General features: G+C 37.3%; 1 protein-coding gene across 8 annotated transcripts in view; it reads right to left on the minus strand.

Moving 5' to 3' along the window:
- OPHN1 (oligophrenin 1) overlaps nt 1-22,584 on the minus strand; it is a 575,184-nt gene that overhangs the window by 193,953 nt on the left and 358,647 nt on the right. For all 8 annotated transcript variants that reach the window (XM_072744551.1, XM_072744552.1, XM_072744553.1 and 5 more), the window contains 9 exons: nt 21,916-22,026; nt 19,702-19,806; nt 17,864-17,993; nt 15,240-15,340; nt 11,157-11,248; nt 5,146-5,224; nt 2,766-2,799; nt 2,162-2,224; nt 807-881 (listed from right to left, as the gene is read on the minus strand). In XM_072744551.1, the coding sequence (XP_072600652.1) occupies nt 807-881; nt 2,162-2,224; nt 2,766-2,799; nt 5,146-5,224; nt 11,157-11,248; nt 15,240-15,340; nt 17,864-17,993; nt 19,702-19,806; nt 21,916-22,026 (790 nt within the window). The remainder of the gene's footprint in view (nt 1-806; nt 882-2,161; nt 2,225-2,765; nt 2,800-5,145; nt 5,225-11,156; nt 11,249-15,239; nt 15,341-17,863; nt 17,994-19,701; nt 19,807-21,915; nt 22,027-22,584) is intronic.

Raw genomic sequence — 22,584 nt, forward strand, 5'->3', positions numbered from 1 at the left:
CAAACCAAGAATAGACTCTTAACTATAGAGTACAAAGTGATGGTTATCAGAGGGGAGTTGGGGGGATGAAACATGTAATAGGGATTAGGGAGTGTACTTGTGAAGAGCAATTGGTGTTGAATGGAAGTGTTGAATCACTATATTATACACAGGAAACTACTAGCACACTGTATGTTAACTAGCTGGAATTAAAATAAAACCTTTAAACAATTACTAGATGTTCAAAAAGGGGAAAATATGATCCATAACTAGGTTAATATTTATTCATTAGGAATACATTTTGAGGAAGCAGCAAAAGGTGGTAAAGGAGGAATGCTGGAAAGTATCCAGCCAAGATTGAGAAGATGGTAAGAAGAAAAAGGATCTGTCAATAGAGTCACTTGAAAGATTTAATACAAGATTTTAGAAAATCACAAGAGGTTGAGTCACAGAAGTCACATAGAAAGTTTCAAAAAGAAGGGAGTAGTCAACAAGGAGATTAAGCAAGATAGCTTCTGAAAATTGTCCATTGGATTTCACAGATGATACCTTCAAAGCCTACTGAAAGTAGTTCCAGTGGAGAGGTTGGGGTAGAAGCCAGTTTGCAAAGGTTCTGAGGTGTCAATATGATGTGGAGAAAGAGAGATGCTAGTTGTTTCAAGACAAGATTGTCTTTGACCCAGGGTAGGCAATATGTGTACATTTTTCCTTGAAAATATTTTTTTAAATACTCTACAACCTTTTTAAACAATGTCTCTTTTCTCTTATAGTCACATTTCTTTTTAATACACAATTTCCAATACAAATTATGAAATTAAAATTGTTACCAAAAAAGGCATTCAGTAGCTTCTGAACCTGAATGTTGCTGCCCACAGTACGGTACAATCCCTCTGTCTTGATCCCTAGGGAAAGAAAATGAGCTCAGTTGTGTTTCTTATAACTAGAGCTTTCATTTCCTTCAACGTAGAGAAAGGAAGTACTTAAACCTTGGTGCCAGTTCAAACAGGAAAGTGTCTCCCTACTCCCTCCAAGCTCTCCAGCCATCCCCTGCAATAGGGAAACAGTTTTGAAGCATGTCTCCAAATTATGTTCTCCATCCTTTTATTTGGATTATACCAAGATTACATTAATGTGAACAGAAGAGAATATACTCTATAGTAAATAGAAAAATATGCTTAAGTGGGTAGCAGTGGGTGGCTGAGAATAGTGCCATTGTCTTGGAACGGAGCTAGGGTTTAACTGAAAAAGGAGGAAATATTAACCTCTGAGTTGCCTGTCAGCAGTGATACAAAGAAAGAGATGGAATATGGCTTATGTGAAACAAAAGGCCATTTTGTGTATAGAGAAATTCTAGCAACATTTCACAGAAAAAAAGAGGCTTGGCTCATGTACTACATACCCACATTCTAAATATTCTCAGAGAGAAATTAGAGAGTATCATTATCAACCTGGAAAAACACTGATTCCATATTTGTCTGAGTTTGGCTTTGTACCCCATCAATTTTTAAACCAATACGTATTGTAGCAGAAATTGAACTCTAATTTATTTGCAATAGAACCATCATAACACTACTTGCGGAGTGCCCAGTAGTATTTCAGAATACTTTATAAGCTGTTTGAAGTTCTTTCTATTTATTTTTCTTTGAAATAGAAGATGCTTTACATATTTAATATATATAATTTGGTGAGGTGGAGATAAGTGAAGCCATCCTCACAATCTATGCAGAAACATATCTATCACCTCTAAAAGTTTCCTGCTGCCTTCTTTATTCATTATTATTATTTTTTGTGATAGGAATTATTAACACAAGATCTACCATTTTAGTACATTTTTAAATCTGCAATACAGTATTGTTAACTACAGCTTTATGCTGGACAGCAGATCTCTAGGACACAATTATCTTGTGTAACTTAGAACTTTGTACCATTTGATTAATTAAGCTTTCTCTTCAAAAGTAGGAAGCCACAAATTATCCCAATAGGGATGGTTTGGATACCACTTGTTTGGAATTTGCTGGAATTTTACAAATTTGTGTCTAGTGTTCAGGTTTATAAATAGTCTTGATTGCTAAAATGAGTTCTGGTCAATGAATGACATCATTGCTACGTTAGAGAAATTGCCCCAGGATAAATTCAGAGTGACCAGATTAAAACACTGCCAATGCCCTGGTTTATATCTTACCTTTGGTCTCAATGACATTGATGCATTTCCTAACGAACTTGAAACCTACTTCATTCAGCTCCACTGTTTCAAACAAAGGAAAACAGAGTTAGATCCTGCTATAACAAGCTTTACCTATGAAACATTTTTGATCCTGCTCATGCTAGGAGACTGCAGTGAGAGAATAAGGGGCATAGTTTGTCATCTCTAATACCTTTAAATGGAAAGATATTTTTATTCAGGGGGAGAATAGAGTTTTTACTCTTATAACACAAAAGGCATTAATTATCCCATTGCATTATGTTTGTTTTAGGCATGAGGAATATCAAACACGAAATGTTAGTTTGGAAATGTAAATCATTTCTATCATGTGTTTAGAACAAGGAAGATATAATGTTCTTCTCTATATTGCTATTACTACTCACACCAAAAGCTAAGATATAGTTACTTCTTTATTTCAATAAGTAGACATACTTCTTTTTACAAAAATAAGTCCGAATTCTATTCCACACAAAGGCATCAATAAACACATTCGCATCAATATTACATATTATTGATGATAGCATTAACTGTGATTAGGACAGCTAGCAGTTTGTAAGGTCAATAAATCATAAATTTGACTCACTTTCTTCCTGTTTTGTTATGGGGCTATGGTAGATCTATAAAAGAAGAGAAAGAAAGAGCCATGGCTATTGTGAATCACTATAGGTAAGTATGGCAAATAATACTAAATCTCTTTCTTCAGTTCGTCAAAACCATTAGTGACTCTAAAGCATTAATAAGATGAAAAAGCAGAATCATCTTTGCCTAGGTCCCTAGAAAACACTTGTATTAACAATCCCTGAAGACTACAGTAGATTCCAAGTATTAACAATCCCTGAAGACTACAGTAGATTCCAAGTAGCTCACTGCAGCTGAAGTTGTAGTGTACCCATCTTAGTGATTTACTAATGCAAAGCTTGGAGAATTTTTCTGATGGAGCAAGAGAGCATGAGAGAAAAGAAATAGTTTTCTAATGGATAAATGAGTATTGGGCATTGATTATAAAATTTAAATTTCCCCAATATCAACCTCTTACCCTAAAGGCTAATTAATGGGTGTTCCTCTGTAGAAAAGCAAGTTCCCAATTCAAAGAGATCCATGCATTGATCAAGATTCTTCTGAATCATATTGAAGTACAGACTGAGATAGCTATGTGAGAGTCCAACGAGGAGATCCTTGACTCTTAAAGTCTATTCCTGGTTTTACCTCTACTTTATTATGAAGTTTTGGGCATGTTCTTTTCATTTTCTATACTTCAAAATTTATATCTCTAAAATGATCAGGATTGGACTGGATGTCCCTTCAAGTCCTGATCTTCTTTGTCACTTTAACAAAGGTATGCATACCATGTGTAAGATTAGTAAATTGAGGTACTTAGTAAAATAGCAACAATAATAATGTGAAACTACAGGAAATAAGCCTTCTATATGGTATCTGTTAAAGTTTGTTTTAGCAACTTCTCATTTTAATAGAAGATTTTCTGCATATGTGTGTATGCCCGTGGATTATTTCAATGATTGAGATTTCTGTGCTGTCAGCCCTTGCTGCCACTTGCATAAGCAAGGTATTTGTAGAAAGTCTATTACAATCAATTTGTTAGGGATCCACATTCAGTGGACCCGTATTCTAATGTCATTCTCTATAAAAAGCCGTCTGCATACTTTGATCTTTAAAATCTGAAGAGAAAATAAGTTCAGAAGACAGAATCAAGAATAAATTGCCTTGCTGAACCTCCTACCACCCTCCTGTAGAAACATGATAGGCATGCAATAGTTAAGCTCCAGGTTTCTGGGAAGGAGGGCAGAGAGACAGGTCATGGATTATTTTCTGCATGGCAAGCCTCACAATACCACTTCTTTCCTGCTATCTCCTTAGTTGGCTATAAATGCAATCTGAGATCTTGGTACTCCCCTTTAGTCTCCAGGGCACTGAGGAGACACAGAAAGAAAACCCTGGAGTATATTTCTCCCTCTTAGTACATTTTTTGCTTTGAATAAAACAAGGAGATTTGACTATATCCAAATATTATTGAATCTCAGTAGCTCTACAGTCATCCTTCAGGCCAGATAGAAATATCTAAAACAAATATAGCACACTATGGTTGACAGAATTCATTCATTTGATTTTTCAAAGAAACTTTGTGAGTTAAGAAGAATGAGATTATTAAACCCATTTTACTAAAGAGAAGAAAACTGAATCTCAAAGAGAATAACTTCCTTAAAGTTATACAACCACTGAATGGCACAACTAGGATCCAGATTCAGGCTTTTAATTGCAACACTAGGAAGGTTATGTTACTTCATATACCACTAGAATAAACCTGCATGGAAGATACTGAAGAGAAAAAGTGCTTTTTAGTAATTTCTGACTCTTCATCTTTGTCTTTCTATGACAATCACTAAACCTTTTAAGGTACTGCTTGACCTTCTGTGTAACAATGTTCTAAACAGACTGGTACATCTTGGGATATAGGATGCCAGTACCATCTTCTCATCAGCTGTACCCTTAAAGAGAATAAGCTGACCTGGGAATGTAAGATGGGGGCAACAAAAGTACTTTGGATAAAATCATAATAAATGCTTATTCAATTAATACAATTATTTTCCATCTTTCTAACTGAACACATATTAGTTTTATAAAATGAAAAAAGACTTAATTTTCTTAAGAAGATCTTGTGGGCACAGCTGCCTCATCCTACACTGAAACAAGAAGCTGAGAAACTTGGATTCTAGGTCCAGCTTTTATGCCTTTTCTGAGAGTAATCCCTAAGAAGTACCTCATCTTCTCTGGAACTCAAATTGCCTGACTTCTTAAACATGAAATGTCATGCCAACAATTCCTTCTAGCTCTCAAGAGTCTGAAGACCTGAATATTTAATCATCCTTGACTCACTGGTACCACTAAGGACATTCATATACTAGACTGTGGTGCTGAGGTTTCTCCAGTGTCCTGAGATAACTTACAGGTTCTTTTCCATCCATGGCCTCCATCCATAGCCTTCTGTTAGCTTCTGAAAGGGCCTGCAAAGTGATGGTTCCTGGCCTAAGGGAAAAAAAATGACCAAGTTACAAGTAGAAAACTCACCTGAAATAATGGAGTACTGTGATCTAGGGTCCCTCTCAGCCCTGGGAGGTGTCATACTGAGCAGGCACATACAGAATTCCAATCTTTCAAAATCTCTTTTACTCAAAAAAAAAAAAAAAAAAACCAAAACAAACCAATGAAACATTTAGAGAACAGTAACTTTGGGAACCCTGGGGTAGGTGCTATCTCAGCAGCTCCATGCCAGGGTCAGTCAAGGAGATAGGAAGGCAGATGCAAAAAGACCTTATCATAATACACAATTAAATTGGCTCCATTGGATTTGAGCCAAACTGTGGCTCTCTCTGCCTTTCTTGGAAACCAGGAGTTTGGTCTGGGCTCTAGGAGTAAACATGTTCAGCATGGGCACATTCATCCATCAAAAAAAAAAAATGGCTTTGCTACTTCCACCATCCATGATGTCCAAGGAATGTTTCCAGTTGGAAAGAATTCAACAACATGTACACTGGCTCAGCAGAGGGAGGAGACATTTGGCTGATCTTATTACTTATTATTATTAAGTAAGCAATCTTATTACTAAGAATAACTAACAGTTACTAAATGCTCACTAGATGCCAGAGTCTGTTCTAAGTACTTTATAAGTATTAATTCATGTTATCTACCCAGGAATCTATAAAGCAGGTATTAAACAGTAATCCTTATTTTACAGAAGGGGAAACTGATGCACTGAGATGTTCCCTAAGTTCACACAGTGGGTAAGTATAGAGCCAGGATTTGATTTTAGGAATTCTGGTCCAACAGCCATGTTCTTTCTTAACCACTATGCTACAAGGCCTCTACTCCATAGGAGATGGCCTCAAACCCAGTTTTTTTTTTTTTTTCAATTTACTTGTGGGATACCTATAACTAGAGATACTCCAAGTTGATATACTCTGAATATGGTCTTTACAGACCTTCACAACCAAACTGAGAATTTCAGATTGACCATATTATTGCAAACATAAAGTCTCCTTGCATCATCTGCATATCTGCACCATTGTGAGAAACCTGTTCCTCTTACTCATTCTGTATTAAGATAAGACCTCTCTCAGAGTCATAGAATGACAAGAACAATGACAAGAGAGTTCAGAGAGTCTGGAAAAGTAACTGGGCCTCTGTGGGCCTTAGTTTCTTTATCTAAACAAGTATTAGACCAGATGAGCTGAGAGGTCCCTTCCAGTTTTGATTATCATGAGATTCATATTCGACTTCCTATATTTTACTTCATTAAAGTACATCTTAAAAAGGAAAACTCTCGGGGATCCCTGGGTGGCTCAGTGGTTTAGTGCATGCTTTTGGCCCAGGGTGTGATCCTGGAGTCCTGGGATTGAGTCCCACATCCGACTCCCTGCATGTAGCCTGCTTCTCCCTCTGCCTGTGTCTCTGCCTCTCTCTCTCACTCTCTGTGTCTCTCATGAATAAATATATAAAATCTTTTTTTAAAAAAGGAAAACCCTCAAATGATTTTTGAAAGATTTGTATTTATTCATGAGAGACACAGGGAGAGAGAAAGAGACAGAGACAAAGGCAGAGGGAGAAGCAGGCTCTATGCAGGGAGCCCGACATGGGACTCAATCCCGGGACTCCAGGATCATGCCCTGGGCCGAAGGCGGTGCTAAACCACTAAGCCACCTGAGCTGCCCTTCAAATGATTTTTAAGCCAAAATCAATGGGGCACTGGATATTTTCAAGTTTACCCTTGAAATAACCAACCTTTTGGATATATCACATAGGGCTAGAAAGTCTAGAAATCTTTGTAAAGATAGCTACCCAGCTGAATCTTGAAGCCAGAGGAAAAACAAGTAAATGGGCCACGGACAAAAAAAGCAGACAATGCAGACCAGATATGACAGTATGACATTAAACCCATTCTGGAACTCAGATTCCCTATCTGGGAAATCCAAAAACCAGTGTGTGTCTTTTCTTCACCTTACAGAGAGACTGAAAGTATAAATAAATGACTACTCAAGAGGCATTTGAGGATTCTTGGCTGCCACAGAAAGTCAAATTCAAAGAATAATTGATAAGAACAGGGTGACAAAGTAGAAAGAATATTGACTTCTATTTTTTTTAAAGATTTTATTTATTTATTCATGAGAGGCAGAGAGAGAGAGAGGCAGAGACATAGGCAGAGGAAGAAGCAGGGTCCATGCAGGGAGCCCCATGTGGGATTCAATCCTGGGACTCCGGGATCACACCCTGAGCCAAAGGCAGATGCTCCAATGCTGAGCGACCCAGGCATCCCAGAATATTCACTTCTAGTACAAGATCTTCCATTGACTATCTTTATGACCTTAGACAAATCACCTGCCCTTCCTGAGACCCCAGTCACTCATCCAGAACAAAAAGGTATATGAAGCATATGTGCAGTACAGTGCAATGGTTAATAGTGTGGATTTGGATCCTGGCTCTACCATGTGCTAACTGTGTTACCTAGATTGCTTAATTTCTTTCTGTCTCCTTGTCTTCCTTTGTGAAACTGGGATAATACCCCATACCTCACAAAACTGTAGTGAAGATTAAAGGAAATTATATATTTCCAGAGCTGAGTGAGAATAGTGCCTGGTACATTAGGAGGTACTCAGCAAATGTTAGCAATTGTTGTTTGTTGTTGTTATTTATTATTATTATTACTATTATTGCACTTCAAGCTCTATGAGCTATAAGCCTGTGGTTTCAAATATTGACAGCAAAATTAATTTTTTTAAAAAGTTATCCTCGGGAAGCGTGGGTGGCTCAGGATCTTTAAAAAAAGATTTTATTTATTGGTTGATTGATTGATTGATTGATTGATTCGAGACAGAGAGAGGCAGAGACATAGGCAGAGGGATATGCAGGCTCCATGCAGGGAGCCTAATGTGGGACTTGATCCCGGGACTCCAAGATCACACCCTGGGCCGAAGGCAAGTGCTAAACTGCTGAGTCATCTAGGGATCCCCATAAATAAAATCTTAAAAAAAAAGTTATCCTCTATTCCTGAGTTAGTAAAAGAGACTCAATGAATCCTTTGCTCTCTGTGCTGCAGGGACATGAGTAAAGGTGCCAGATGCCTGCTGGGAATGCTGACTTTGTTTCTTATATCAGATTTACTAACCAGGAAAGTAGATGTCACATCCCTTAGAAAATTTCATGTGCACAGATGTACCTTGGCAACTGTTCTTTACTATATTTTACCCTTTATTTCACAGCATGTTTATTCTCCTTATAAGACAATGGAATAAATTGAAAAGAACATGGACTTTGGAGACAAGTGCTTGAGCTCTGCCTTGCCACTATGTGACTTTGGGCATGTCACTTAACATATTCAAGTCTCAGTTGCCTCACCTGTAAAATGAAGGAGAGATTAATTGAATGATTTTTTTTTTAAGCTCCTAATATGTGGTAACTAAAATCACAGACACATCGAAACTTTAATTGCTGGCTTCTAGTCTTAGAATTCCTCAGCATTATGGGGTGGGAAAATACATTTAAAAACAAACAGAAAACTTAGTACCTATCCTGATCCATGCATAGCACTGGGTGCAAGATATATAAAGATAAACTGGTCCCAGCACCTAATCTCAGGGCCAAATTGTTTGCAACTGCTTTGAGTTTATGAGAATATTATTTGCAAGCATCTTGCAAATTTAAGCTGAAACTTGAATCAGAATGAAATTAGACACAGAAAATTTTAATTTCTTTTAAGCACTTTGATGCTACAGAGCAAGAGACAATAAAGATTCATGAAAGAGAAGCCACAGCCAATAGTCATTTTCTGCAGGAAATAGAAGTATGGTTCCCCCTTCCCACTAGGCCTGAAGCCGTTGGAAAAATGAGTGATAATCTCATGGTTACCACTCACAATGTTTACTATCACAATCATCTTTGGTCAGGACCATCCATTTTTTAACAAAGAAATTATATAGATAAACAAAAATTTCAAATGGGGAAAAGGATTTTTTACTTATTTCCAGACCAAAAAAAAAAAAGAGCCCTCAACTCTTAGTCTAATCTTTATGATTCCAGTCATTGATAGTTTTGTTTATATTATACAGTAATTTGACCTTTAAGCCCCTTTCTAGGAATCTAACCATTTTGTTACATTCTATTTTACTATGCAGTACCCAATACGTAGAAATAATAGACTGAAATAACATATAGAAACATTTATTCACTGAATTTTGGATTAACCTCTCTACTACATAACATGCTTTTCTCCAAAGTAATTCCAAATGCTCTCATTTTGAAATTTCAAGGTTAAATTCACCTCTGATAAAAATGCCCAGGTCCAGAAAACAAAAAGAGGGTACACCAGTGAGAAACAAATGCAACAAAGTACGAAGTTTGAAAGCCCTAGCTGAAATCAGAAAGTTGATTCTCAAACTATTTCCAATTTACATAAATATCTGCAAAGTAGGGAAAGTCTGTATCATGTTTGCACCAAGTGGGGGAAAATGACTCCCCAGTACCACTACCATCCTCCATCCTATCTCCTCTTTAAAAATGTGTTTCAATTCACTTCCTCTTGTATGCTACATTAGGAGATAAAAGAATGAGTTTTGCTGAATGGGAGAAGATATTTGCAAATGACCTATATAATAAAGAGTATACAAAATCTATAAAGAACTAATCAAACTCAATACCCAAAAAACAAGTAATCCAGTTAAGAAACGAGCAGAGGACATGCACAGACATTTTTCCAAAGAAGAGATATAGAGGGCTAACAGACACATGAAAAGATGCTCAACATCACTCATCATCAGGAAAATATAAATCAAAACTACAATGAGATATTACCTCACACTGTCAGAATAGCTAAAATTAACAACAAAGGAAAAACATGTTGGCAAGGATGTGGAGAAAGGGGAATCACTCCTCTTACACTATTGGTGGGAATGCAAAGTGCCTGCAGCCACTCTGGAAAACCGTATGGAGGTTCCTCAAAAAGTTAAAAATAGAACTACCCTATGATTTAGCAATTATACTACTAGGTATTTATTCAAAGGACAAAAAAGTACTGATACGAAAGAATATATGCACCGCAATGTTTATAGCAGCATTATCAACAATAGGCAAATTATGGAGAGAGCCCAAATATCCAATGACTGATGAATGGATAAAGAATATATGTTGTATAACAACACCACACACACACACACACACACACACACACACACACACACACACACAGAGAAGAATATTATTCAGCCATCAAAAAGAACAAAATCTTGCCATTTGCAACAACGTGGATGGACCTAGAGAGCATTATGCTAAATGAAATAAGTCAGAGAAAGACAAATACCATACAATTTTACTCATGTGAATTTTAATAAATGAAACAGATAAACCCTGGGGGAAAAAAGAGAGGCAAACAAGGAAACAGACTCTTGACTATAGAGAACAAGCTGAGATTGCTGAAGGGGAGGTGGGGCGTGGGTTAAATAGGTGATGGCCATTAAGGAGGGCACTTGTGATGAGCACTGGGTGTTGTATATACATGATGAATCACTAAATTCTATGCCTGAAACTAATATTACACTATATGTTAATTAACTGGAATTTAAATAAAAACTCGATACTCCAAGAAAAAGAATGAGTTTTGTTATCTTGTCCTTGCAGCATCACCAAATGTTGACATTTGCATATTTGATAACAAATTAAATCCTAGGAGTGACTTATTCTGCCTTGAGCAGGCAAGGTAAAGCTGACTAAAGTTTCCACTGGGAGAACTAACAATGGTTCAGGTCTCACAGGGATTCCTGTGAATAGTAGCCAGAAGAGCCAAGACAATAATATCATGAATAGATTTACTCATTTTCATCAATAAGAGATGATAGAGGAAAATAAAAGATCTACACTCAGGTTCAGCACCTAGCACATGGGGACATTACCAATTCAAACTAGCATAGCTTACCTTTCATTAGTTTCTATATCAAAACAGAACCTTTTGTCGATAGACTCTGTCTTCCTCCTCACGCAGTACTTCAAGGTTAAATCCAAAGGCCCCTGATACAAGAAAATAATAAATAGCCAATTTGAAAAAAAATGCACAGAAGCTGCTTCTGCCTCCTGCAGTATCCTCAGTCACTTGGAAGGCATCTGCCAGGGCAGCAGGAGCAACGTGTAACCTCACTGAGAACTTTGTCCCTTCAAACAGTATTTGCAGCAAGATGGCAGATGGTTTATTTTTGCTCTAGTAATTAATGGTTGAGAGCAGGACAAAATGCTTGGGGTAGGTCAGTACTCTTTTCCAAGGATGGTAGATTAAATAGGAAGCTCATTATACATAATATGAGGAGAATGTAGGAGAAACAGGTTGACCAAATGGCATTAAGTGTACTGAATAAAATGTTCATAAAACTTCCAAGTTACGAGTGGGTTTATGCAACCCTCCTTCCATTAAATTGGCAGATGGAGGAGGGGAGAGAAACATTTTCATTCCCCACCTCCAGATACTTCAGGAAGATAAGAATCACAAAAGCAATCTCTCTGGAAATAGGGCAGGAGTAGAGAAAATAAGCAAATTTATATATTACTCAAAGTGGCATTTGATATTTCATATATGCAGAATAGTAGCCTACCTTATTCTTATGGGTGCTATTAAGTGGCCACTTATTAAAGGCCACTGAAATTCACTGTGTCCACAGATTAAAATTTCTCAATTCTACATTGTTCAGTTTCCCTCTCTTATCTCATAGAGACAACGTGGTATAGGAAAGAGAATTACCTTGTATTTGCCACACATTATGCTAGGAAATTTTAATTTTCTTCATAACAACCCTTAGAAAGAAGTGAAGCTCAGAGAGGTAAAATAGCTAACTGAAAATCACCCAAGTCAGTATAGTGGAAATAGAAGTAAACTAGGAAGCTTAACACCTAGGGTTTTATCTCAGTTTTGTCATTTACTGGCTTGCAACCCAGGACAAATCATTTTCCAATCTCAATCTTAACAGCACAATTTATTAAATGGGGATAATGCTAACTACCTTGCTGTCAGGAATTCAGAAATACTTCCTAAGTGCCCAAATGTTTCTGGGTACTATGCCATCCAAACTGGCCCGTACAGTTGATCCAGCTAATCAAATAATATTTCTCCCTCATTGGCACACTCAACCCCCTTTCAGGTCTATCCTTTTGCCTCTCCTACACTATTCTGAATCCATCCTTCAATCTGCCTTCTTTACCCCAATAATAAGGGTGTCAAGAATTACTAGACTTTCAAGTTGACAGTGATTAACAGCATCATATACTCACCCTCCCTCCTTAGACTCTCAACTCCTTCAGAATCAGAGGCATCACAGCTCAGAGGCTGAGGCCCTGCCTATTACTCCATGCTATCCATAGCTATGCCCATGTGTGTTATACTCCATCCATGCAGGAGTACCATCATTTCATACATGCCATACTTTTGTGACTCTGTAACTGCAAATAATGTTTCCTCCACCTTCAATGATTTTTATCTATTTTTTTGGTCTGGCTAAATATCAATTGTTCTACAAACTGCAGTTCAGGTTTCATTTCCTCCCAAATTCTTCCCCAATCCCAGACACTGCTCATTATGTGTTTTGTGCATTATATTAGAGCTTTCTGTTTCCGTGCCTTATTTCCCCAATTGACTGAGAACTCAAGGGCATGGGCAGCATCTTATTTACCTTTATGTCTCTAGTATCTAGGAAAGAATTAGTGCCCAAGAAATTTTTATGAACTACAGTATCATTCTTACCATTTTTCTGATGAGGAAAATGATACAGACCAACATCATGTAATTTACTTGGGGTCAAAAAGCTACTGGGCCACAGAGCTAGGATTTAAACCTAGTTGCTGAAAGTCAAAATATAGCACTCTTTCCTCTTACCAGAACTGCCTGACAGGAAGTAATGGGGACTTTATAAAATAGAATTTGGGAAGATAATCTGTAAAGTAAGCAGCGTAACACGAGTGGAAGTTGATACGCTGAACTAGGGAATACTGGCGAGTACCATAGGCAGAAAGAGTGCTAATTCCTCCATCTTCAAATTGAACTAATAATACTTGACAGGGCTTCTGGGAAAGTAGATGAGGCACATGGTGAAAAGTGTCTAGCTCAGTGGCTGGCACACAGTAGACATTCAATAAATAGTAGATTTTATAGTGTTATTATAGTCTCACTTGTATTATTTACCTTTCAAAAACCCAAACCAGTATTAGGAACTGAGAGAACTGACAAGAAGAACTGACAGACAATATTTCTCCCTCACTGGCACACTCAACCCCCTTTCAGGTCTATCCTTTTGCCTCTCCTACACTATAAAAACTCAACTCTGAATCCATCCTTCAATCTGCCAATCATCTTTCAATCATTTCCAACTTCATTTTAGAGAAATTCAAGTTATTACTCTACCTCCCCTTCTTTCTAAATAGAGAACCAAGTTCCTCTTTCCACTCCATGAGGAATCTCATATTAAAACCATTTAGGCTGACACTATTGCAATTTTAAAAAAGCAGCCACTCAATGAAAAGGAAAGAAGGAAAGAAAAGCTAAAAGGAGAGCTGGCAATTATCTTCTAAGAGGGTATGAAAGTGTTATCTACTGCTTCTGTCTTGAGCTTTGCAGTAGGTTCCTGAGCAGGAGACAAAGTGTCTAAAGAAGCTTACTCTAAAGTCTGGGATTTGGAAAGTAATGTGTAGAAAAAGAAAGGGAAGAAACTACAGGAAAGTGCTTCTTATAAGCACTAACCAGTCAGATACATGGGCTAAGTTCTGACAGACATGGAACAAATTCTGTGATACAGCACAAGACAAACTTATTGAAATGACACTGAAAGGTACTTTGGCAATTAACAGACTGGAAACTAAGGAGATTTTTGGAGTCAGGAATGAGTAACTGGTATATATAGAAGCATGGATGAGGGTTCTGGAAACCCCATTTGGTATACTTCATTAGAGGTACATTCCTCTCCAATACACATTCACAGCAGAGTGACAAAATTTTTGGTTAAAAACAAAAAAAGAGGTAGTTTTCAATAGCCTGACACCAAATCTCCGTCCTCTCTAATTTTCTGTGCACAAGCCACAAAGGGGGATCTTCCACAGAAAGCACCAGCAATGGAGATCAATTGGCCTAATATTTCTCCAAATTTCTGCCTGCCAAAATTGGGTCTTCTCATACCACCAAGGTTCAGTGTTAACTAATGAACCTTGTTGATTTCGTAAGCAATTTGTAAAGAATAAAAATCCTTAAAAATCATGCCTTAAGACCCAGTTTGAGTGACAGTTTAAGGGACACATCGAACTACTTTTAGAATATGAACAGTGTGACTACCAGCTTTTATCTTAATAAACCTGAGAGAGAGAGAGAGAGAATTTCCAAAGCCTCTACAAAGACAGGCAAAATGATTTGACAGAATAACATTTTTTGGCTGTGTGGTCATATATATAATATAGTATAGTACAGTATCAGATTAGGTTCGTCTAGGTAAGTAACTATCTTCTCAGTGTGTTTAACTCATCTTGACATTTTAGGCAATAGGGGAAGCCTTGGAGGACAGAAGAGGCAGCATTACCTGCTTAAATATATTTGAACATTACATAGAATATGGGGTACAGGTTATTCCAACTTTAGGATACAGACATACTTCTCTAAAAAAGGAAATTGGGAGAATGATATTTTAAACACTTGCTATTTAAAGGAATCCTACAGTAGAGACTTCTTAAAAGCAAGTAATACTATCCTCCTGCAACTCATCTCTATTCTTGCAAATTTTCTTGTACAATGTGACAGGCACTTATAATAATTTAATAAAGGATCTGAAAAAGTATAGCCACTTTCAGAAGGCTTGACATAACGTATTTCACTCAACTGAGTAGTATCTGGCCCAATGCAAACTTAGGTCAAGAACATACAGAGTCATGGCTTCACTTGATGGACTTGATTCTTTGATGCTAAGTCAAGATATACTCTTCTCTGAGATGCATTCACAGATGAGTTTCAAAAAATATGGCACACAAAAGAACTGACCTGTTTAGCACCTGGCTTCTGCTCCATAGGCGTCATGGTAAGCGTTTTGGTCTCTTTTTCATACTGGCAGTAATATTTCACCCAGGATATCCCCAAAGCCCCTACAAAAATAGGCAAAAGTGAGCTGACAGAGTATATATATTTTTTGGCTGTATGGTCAATACACTGCTAAGATGGAAGTGGTGTACAGTCTGATCTTCATAGCCACAGGTCTTCAGATCTAGCCTTAACCTTCCCCTGAACTCCAACCCTGCAGTGTTATTGACCCATAGCACATATAGAGATCCTAATCCTCATCAAATGCTTTCCACATCTGCTCTAGCTTGCTCCAAATAACTCTTCTTGCCATGTCTCCTCTAAAAGCTTCTACTGCTCATCCTATTGTATGAGTTGGAAACATTTATCTGTAATCTTCTCCTTATTCCCTGTAACCTGTCCCATTTGATTGCTGTTGGGTTCTGCTGTCTATTCCTCACATGTCTCTCCTTCAGCTGTTTCCTCCTTCCCATTCCATTTAGAACTAAATTAGTTCAGGACCCTATTACTGAATTGCTTGCAATGTTTGAGATATTTCAAGCAAAATAAAAATTCACCATTTTTCTAATTAATTATTACAGTGACCTTCTCTCTGATTTCCCCCATTTCTGATCACTCCTTTGTAGTCCATTCTCTGCTAAAGGAATATTTTCTAAATACATATCTCTATTTATATCACTTTTCCTATAAATCATGCATGGCTTTCCCACTGTCTTTAAACTTAGGTTGAACCACAAAATCCTTCATAATGTGATCATATTTGCCTTTCCTACTTTGTCTTTTGCCATCCTCTACGGTTCTCATTGAACTATTTTTAGTTACCAAATAAGTGGCCATATGGTTTAGGTAGAAAAGTAGAAATTTAGTATTTTTTTAAAAGTGAATGGGTCACTATTAATAATTACATCAGGATAGCAGGTGTAAACCAGGGCTATTCTTGGCAAACTAAGACCCTGAAAATGAACAATATCCTCACACACCTTCGTGCTTAAGTAACATGCAATGGTATATACCTGAATTTCTCTTCACCCCCGTTTTACCTATCAAACTTCCACTCATAATTCAAGTTCTAATTCAAACACTGCTTCCTCAGTGAAGCCCTTAGGTATATGCCCCAAATGCAGTGCTGAACACATTTCCTTATAATTCTTGATATATGTGTCTATCTTCCTCATCATACTGTGAACTTCTTGAAGGCAAAAATTACTGGTTCATTTTTTCAAATCCCCAATGCACTGCATATTATCAGGCAAAAAGGATGCTTGGGAAACATTCAACTGAATAGCAGTATCATAGCCAGTTGACAAATTAGAAAACTGGGGCACAGAAGGACCACATAGTTATTTGATGTTAGAGCCAAGATTATAAAATCATTATTCCCACATCTTTTAAAATACAGCAGTAGTTCTCAACTAAGGGAAATTTTGCCTCCCAAGAGATACTTGGCAATGTCTGGAGACATTTTAGGTTGTCACATCCAGGGAGTGCTATTTGAATAAAGTGAGTGCAGACCATAGATGCTGCTAAAACACCCTATAATGTATATAATCCCCCAAAATACAAAGAATTACCCAAGCCAAAATGTCAATAGCACTGAAATTGAGAAATCCTGTAGTGCAGAGTGGAAGAGATAAATCTGAAAAGTGGAAGAACACATCTTTGAAAACCATCAAAAGTTAATTTCTCTAAGAGAAGAAAAGCATGATAATATCACTACTTAAATGCCATGCTTTGTGAATTGCAGTAGTTTTTGTCACAAGTAACATTTGAGTCGCCTCTTTTGCCTCTTCTTCCCAGGTATAATAATAATTCTGGGCAGGGCTGAAATCACAGGCTTTGGGAGCATTGAGTCATAGTTCATAAGGAACATTAAAGAGTACATACAGGTTTTCATAATGTAATTTAGGAGGTAGGAAGGCTTGAATCCTCTGCAATATTCAATGACTGTTCCTTGGAGAGCAATGAACAACTGTTTTGCCCACTGAAATCAGTGGTTGTTGTTTAGTGCTTTAGGAGCAACCTTGAGTTCCTAAGGCAGTGGAAGGTATAGGGTATACTGATAGGATATTAGGTTTTGGCATTTCATAGAACTGAATTTACTCTTAGGCTTGCTACTTGATAATTGGGTGACTTTCAACTAGTGATCTCTAAGCCTCAGTGGCCTCAAGTAAAATGGATATGGTAAGTGGTTTTAAATATTAAATGAAATAGTATATTTAAAGCATTTAGCGCCATGCCTGGCACATAGTAGGTGTAATAAATATTGTTTTTCTGCCTTCTTTCCCCTACTTCCTTTTTCCCCCAGTCAGAGTCATCAGAAGGATTAAACAGTTAACAATCCCCATTTTAAATCACAGAGAAAAATCTTAGATCTTATCATCCCAGAGACTTTGTAAGACAAATCCTTAACCTCCCCCTTTAATTTATCCCCCCCCCCCTTTTATTCACTATTCCCAGACAGTTCTCCAAAGAGGTGTAAATAATCAGGGATCTGTGAACAATATGAGTGCCTGGAGTTTGGAGAGGGCAAGTGGCAGTAGGTGCTAGCCTACTGAAACCCAGTGGGTTATCTTTGTATTCCCACATACATTTCTCCTGTGTATAGAGATAGCCTTCTATCGTAGGCTGTCCTGGAAGTTTGCATGTCTGGGGAGCTTCTTTCATCCTTTTCTTAAGTTCTTCCATCTCTTCCCGGGTACTGGAGAAATGATTTCTTGTCTGTTAAAACATTATCATCATAATTATTATCATTATCACCATCATTATTAAAAGGCATTTATTGGGCAGCCCGGATGGCTCAGTGGTTTAGTGCTGCCTTCAGCAGCCCAGGGCCTGATCCTAGAGACCCGGGATCGAGTCCCACATCAGGCTCCCTGCATGGAGCTTCCCTCTGTCTGTGTCTCTGCCTCTCTCTCTCTCTGTGTCTTATGAATAAATAAAATCTTTTTTTAAGGCATTTATCTGAGAGACTTTTTTTTCTAATGGGAATTACATAAGCCAATAAATAAGGGTTGTTAGAATTCTGAGCACCAGCCTGACCTCTGCTTTACAAGATGGGAAACTATAAAGAAAGTTTCCAAAGATAATATTATCATGGCAACTTCTGAGCTCTGCCTCAAGTAAAGTTACTGCCTACTTGACTCTGAATCAAATTCTGGCTATTATGATAAAATACATGACAAGGTGCTTTAAAACTACACAACTAAAACATAGTAGCAAAACACTGTTTGAAATGTGGGTATGAAAATCACTAGAGATAGGTCTTTAGTGTCCAACATCAAGATTGTTACGACAGTGATCTGAACTGGCATATCTTGTTGGGCCCATTTTATTGATTATCTTGTGAATGAATTCATCATATGCTTAGATAAAAAGGGTTGCTATTAAACTCATACTTTTCAAGTTCTATGTGGAGGAAGATTCAAATGATCAACCTGGTTATAGGTATATTGTATAAATCCACAGAAGTCAGGGGCTTTTCACATTCTGGTGAAGGTGAGTACCCAAAAAGAAAGAAACAAAACAATTATAAGTCAGGATTCTCCTAAACAACCAAGTGAAGTTTATTTCTACTACCAACTTTATTACCAAACTTTTTTATATAAAAATACTCTACAAATTTTATGCAATGTAACAACTAGTCCAAAGTCACTATCTCAGTGATACCTTCTCTAACTGTGGCAGGCAGGCAGATGTTCCACTTTCTGTGTTTTAAAAATTTTGATCTTAACACTATTGAAACACTTATCACAAAGAATTATGATATGCTCCAGTGTTTATGTCTCATTCCTGCAAGAGATTTCATCCTCCCTGAGGATGGAAAAACTACATCACTATGGTATGTCCACACCTGGCACAGAGTATGTATTATGTCCATACACATTCATTAAATGTGGGTTAAATAAACAAATGAGAAAAATCTATATATGTTACAAAGACGGAAAGGCTGTGCCTATGGCCATCTAAAAGAACCAGCATAGGAAATAAGGTGAATAAAAAAACTTTTATATATCATTTATTTGACCCTGGTAATTAGTGAGAAAAGAAAGAGAGGACAAAATGGGCATTCATGGTCATAAAACTCACAAGTGCCTTGACTGACCAACACAGAAGTAAAGCATAGGACCTGTGCTTAAAGAAGCCCATAGTTGGGTCTTAACCTGAGAGGAATGCAGTAAATTAGCAACTGAATATTTATTGGATAGATAGAGGTGTCAGTGGATGGAAGGGTAGGTTTTAACAATAAGCCTCAAAGAGTAAGAGTTGAAACTGGAAGACAAGCACACTCAGATATTTATGATCCATACCAGTATGTCCTGACAAACTGGCTAGAATGAAATAACCTGGGATTTCAAGGTCAAGGTCACTGGGGCTGAAATCCAATTGGAATGCAGGGACAGGTGAAGAAACACATATGCAAACTCACATTCTGCAAACTGAGCTGGAGCTGCTGTTTGTATGGGAGGAAATCCTGTGTGAGCTCCACAGTCAAACTGTTGGAAATGAAGAGGCTATGAAGAAAGGCCAACACCTATGGAAAATGTGTAAAAATAATTTTATCACCAACACTTTCTCATCACCAAATAAAGGAAAAAGAAATAGAGAAAAGAAACTCCACATATACAGTATAGTGTTAAAAGTAATCATGAAACCACAAACAGGTTTACACACAGCTATTCACTTATTAGGTTGAACATTTACATTGGACTTAATTCCAGAAAATAAGAACTACTAACAAATTTATTCATTCAGAGCCTTTTCAGATAGCATATAAAGTCATTTATAGGGACGCCTGGGTGGCTCAGCAGTTCAGCGCCTGCCTTCGGCCCAGTGTGTGATCCTGAAGACCTGGGATCGAGTCCCACATCAGGCTCCCTGCATGAAGCCTGCTTTCCCTCTGCCTTTGTCTCTTCCTCTCTCTGTGTCTCTCATGAATAAATAAAATCTTTAAGAAAATCATCTGGGGCAGCCCAGGTGGCCCAGCGGTTTAGCACCGCCTTTGGCCCGGGGTGTGATCCTGGGGACCCAGGATCGAGTCCCAAGTCAGGCTCCATGCATGGAGCCTGCTTCTCCCTCTGCCTGTGTCTCTGCCTCTCTCCCTCTCTCTCTCTCTCTCTCTCTCTCTCTCTTTCTCTCTCTCTCTGTGTGTGTGTGTCTGTTATGAATAAATTTTTAAAAATCTTTAAAAAATCATTTATAGTTTGGACCATGTGGGACTAGACTGTGTATTTTCTCTCTGTATCCCCAGAATTGGCATAGAGTAGGCACTCACTATTTGTTAAATAAATAGATAAATAAGTGAATCAATGAATAAAGAATCCGTACCTTAATGAAGACTGTCATAATGCTAAAAGATTCAAGGAGTGTGAACCCATTTTCAAATTAGAAATTTTGGGGGGAGGATTTTAGAATAAGACATACAAATATCAATAAAACATTTTTAATGGCCTAAGTGTTCAACCTCATTAATAATTAAATACACAGAAATAAAAACTGAAAATATGATTTCATCTATGATATACAAACCTTGAAATAATAATGCTCCTTTCTGGCACTAGTGATACTTTAGAGTTCTTCCTTGACCACTCCATCTAAAGAACCCACCCATTCTTGTTGTTTTTGATTTTATCATAAATTACAATTAGTTTTATTTATGTGTATCTTTCTTTTCCTTCTGTCTTCTCAATAAGAGGGTAGTCTTCATAAAGACAGAAACAGCTTGTCTTGCTCACGATAGTATACCTGGAGTTTAGCACAGTGCCTGACATATAACAGAAGCTCAATTAATTTTTTTGTATACATGAATAAACACTTGGTTGCACACACATACATATACAGATATATATAAATGTGAGGACAGATACACATGTACAAAGACATACATGCTCATGTGCAAAATATATACATGTGTACACCGACCTGCACACATGCATACATACATCCAAATCTACAAGTACAAAGATACACATAAATAGAGAAAGAAACATAATAGATACACAGAAAATTTGGAAAGAAAATGCCAAAATATTACATGATTATATCTGTATGGGGAATTTGTTATTTTTGTTTTGTTCTTCCTATAATTTTTTTCTAGCTTTGATGTAGTAAGAGTCAAAATTCAACATAGTTATAAAATCAAAGCACATCCCTTTTATAGTCAAGGAGATGTTATAAAAAAAGAAGATAGAAGTAAAAATAATACAATAGAAAGTCACTGAGTGCAAGGGACATGAGTTCTACCACATTGACTGGCACATGATGGGCACCTTAGAAGCTTTTTGAAAGCATGATATAGCAAGGAAGGGAGGAGAACAAGGTAAAAGGAAGGGTGACAGAGAAATCAAAGGAGGGAGAAAAGGAGAAAAGAAGCAAAGAAAGAGAAAGAGAGAAAAATCATAGCTGGGAAGTGGGGAGAAAATGGGAAAGGAAAGAAAGGAGGGGGAGGAGAGGTAAGGAAGAGAGAAAACATTAGTAAGAGACCAAGAGCAACACAAGCTAGTGTGTCTATTTTCTTGTCATTCATTATTAAGCATAAAGTATCTTTCAAAATCTGAGATTTCAATTTTATGATCAAAGTTCTCCATATTTATCTGGGATTTGGTAAATATTTTTAGACTATTCATCAATAGATAGAACTTACTGGCTCCACAATGTTGAACTTCTTGGACTCCTGAACTTCCTGAATTTGATAAACATAATCAAGAGAGGACTCAAAGAAATTGTGCCTTTCCTTGTCCACCTGGAGGTCTGCCTGTAGAAGAAGGGTAGCAAATGTCACATAACAGCATAATCATTTATGCAAGTCACTGCTTATGGACTCAACAAAATGCTAGAGCTAGGGAAGAATTTAGCCATCAAGTTATGATCTTATTCCTTTATTTTACAGACAGGGAATTATAAGCCAAGAAAAAAAAAGTGATGAATGTGAAACTTCTGGTTTCTGGTCCAACAATTAAAAGCTTGATAGCTATCTTACCTATCCTCACAAGAAAAATGATGAACAAAGTGAAAATTAACAACTCCCCTAAGAAACAACAGAGAATTGAAATCAGAGGGAAAACAGTTGCCTCAAATACTGGACAGACAATTGAAAATGGAGAATCAGAGCTTTCCAGAGCAAAAGCGCAAAAGCAGAAAACTGTTACTGCAGCCAGTATCAAACTATCAGTTATTTAAGAATAAATCTCAGGGAAAAAAAAAAAAGAATAACTCTCAGGGCACCTGTGTGGATTAGTTAATTAAGTGTCTGTCTCACTCTTGCTTTTGGCTCAGGTCATGATCTCAGGGTTGTGAGACTGAGCCTGGAGTC

Source organism: Vulpes vulpes, chromosome X (genome assembly GCF_048418805.1).
Source record: "Vulpes vulpes isolate BD-2025 chromosome X, VulVul3, whole genome shotgun sequence".
NCBI lineage: Eukaryota > Metazoa > Chordata > Mammalia > Carnivora > Canidae > Vulpes > Vulpes vulpes.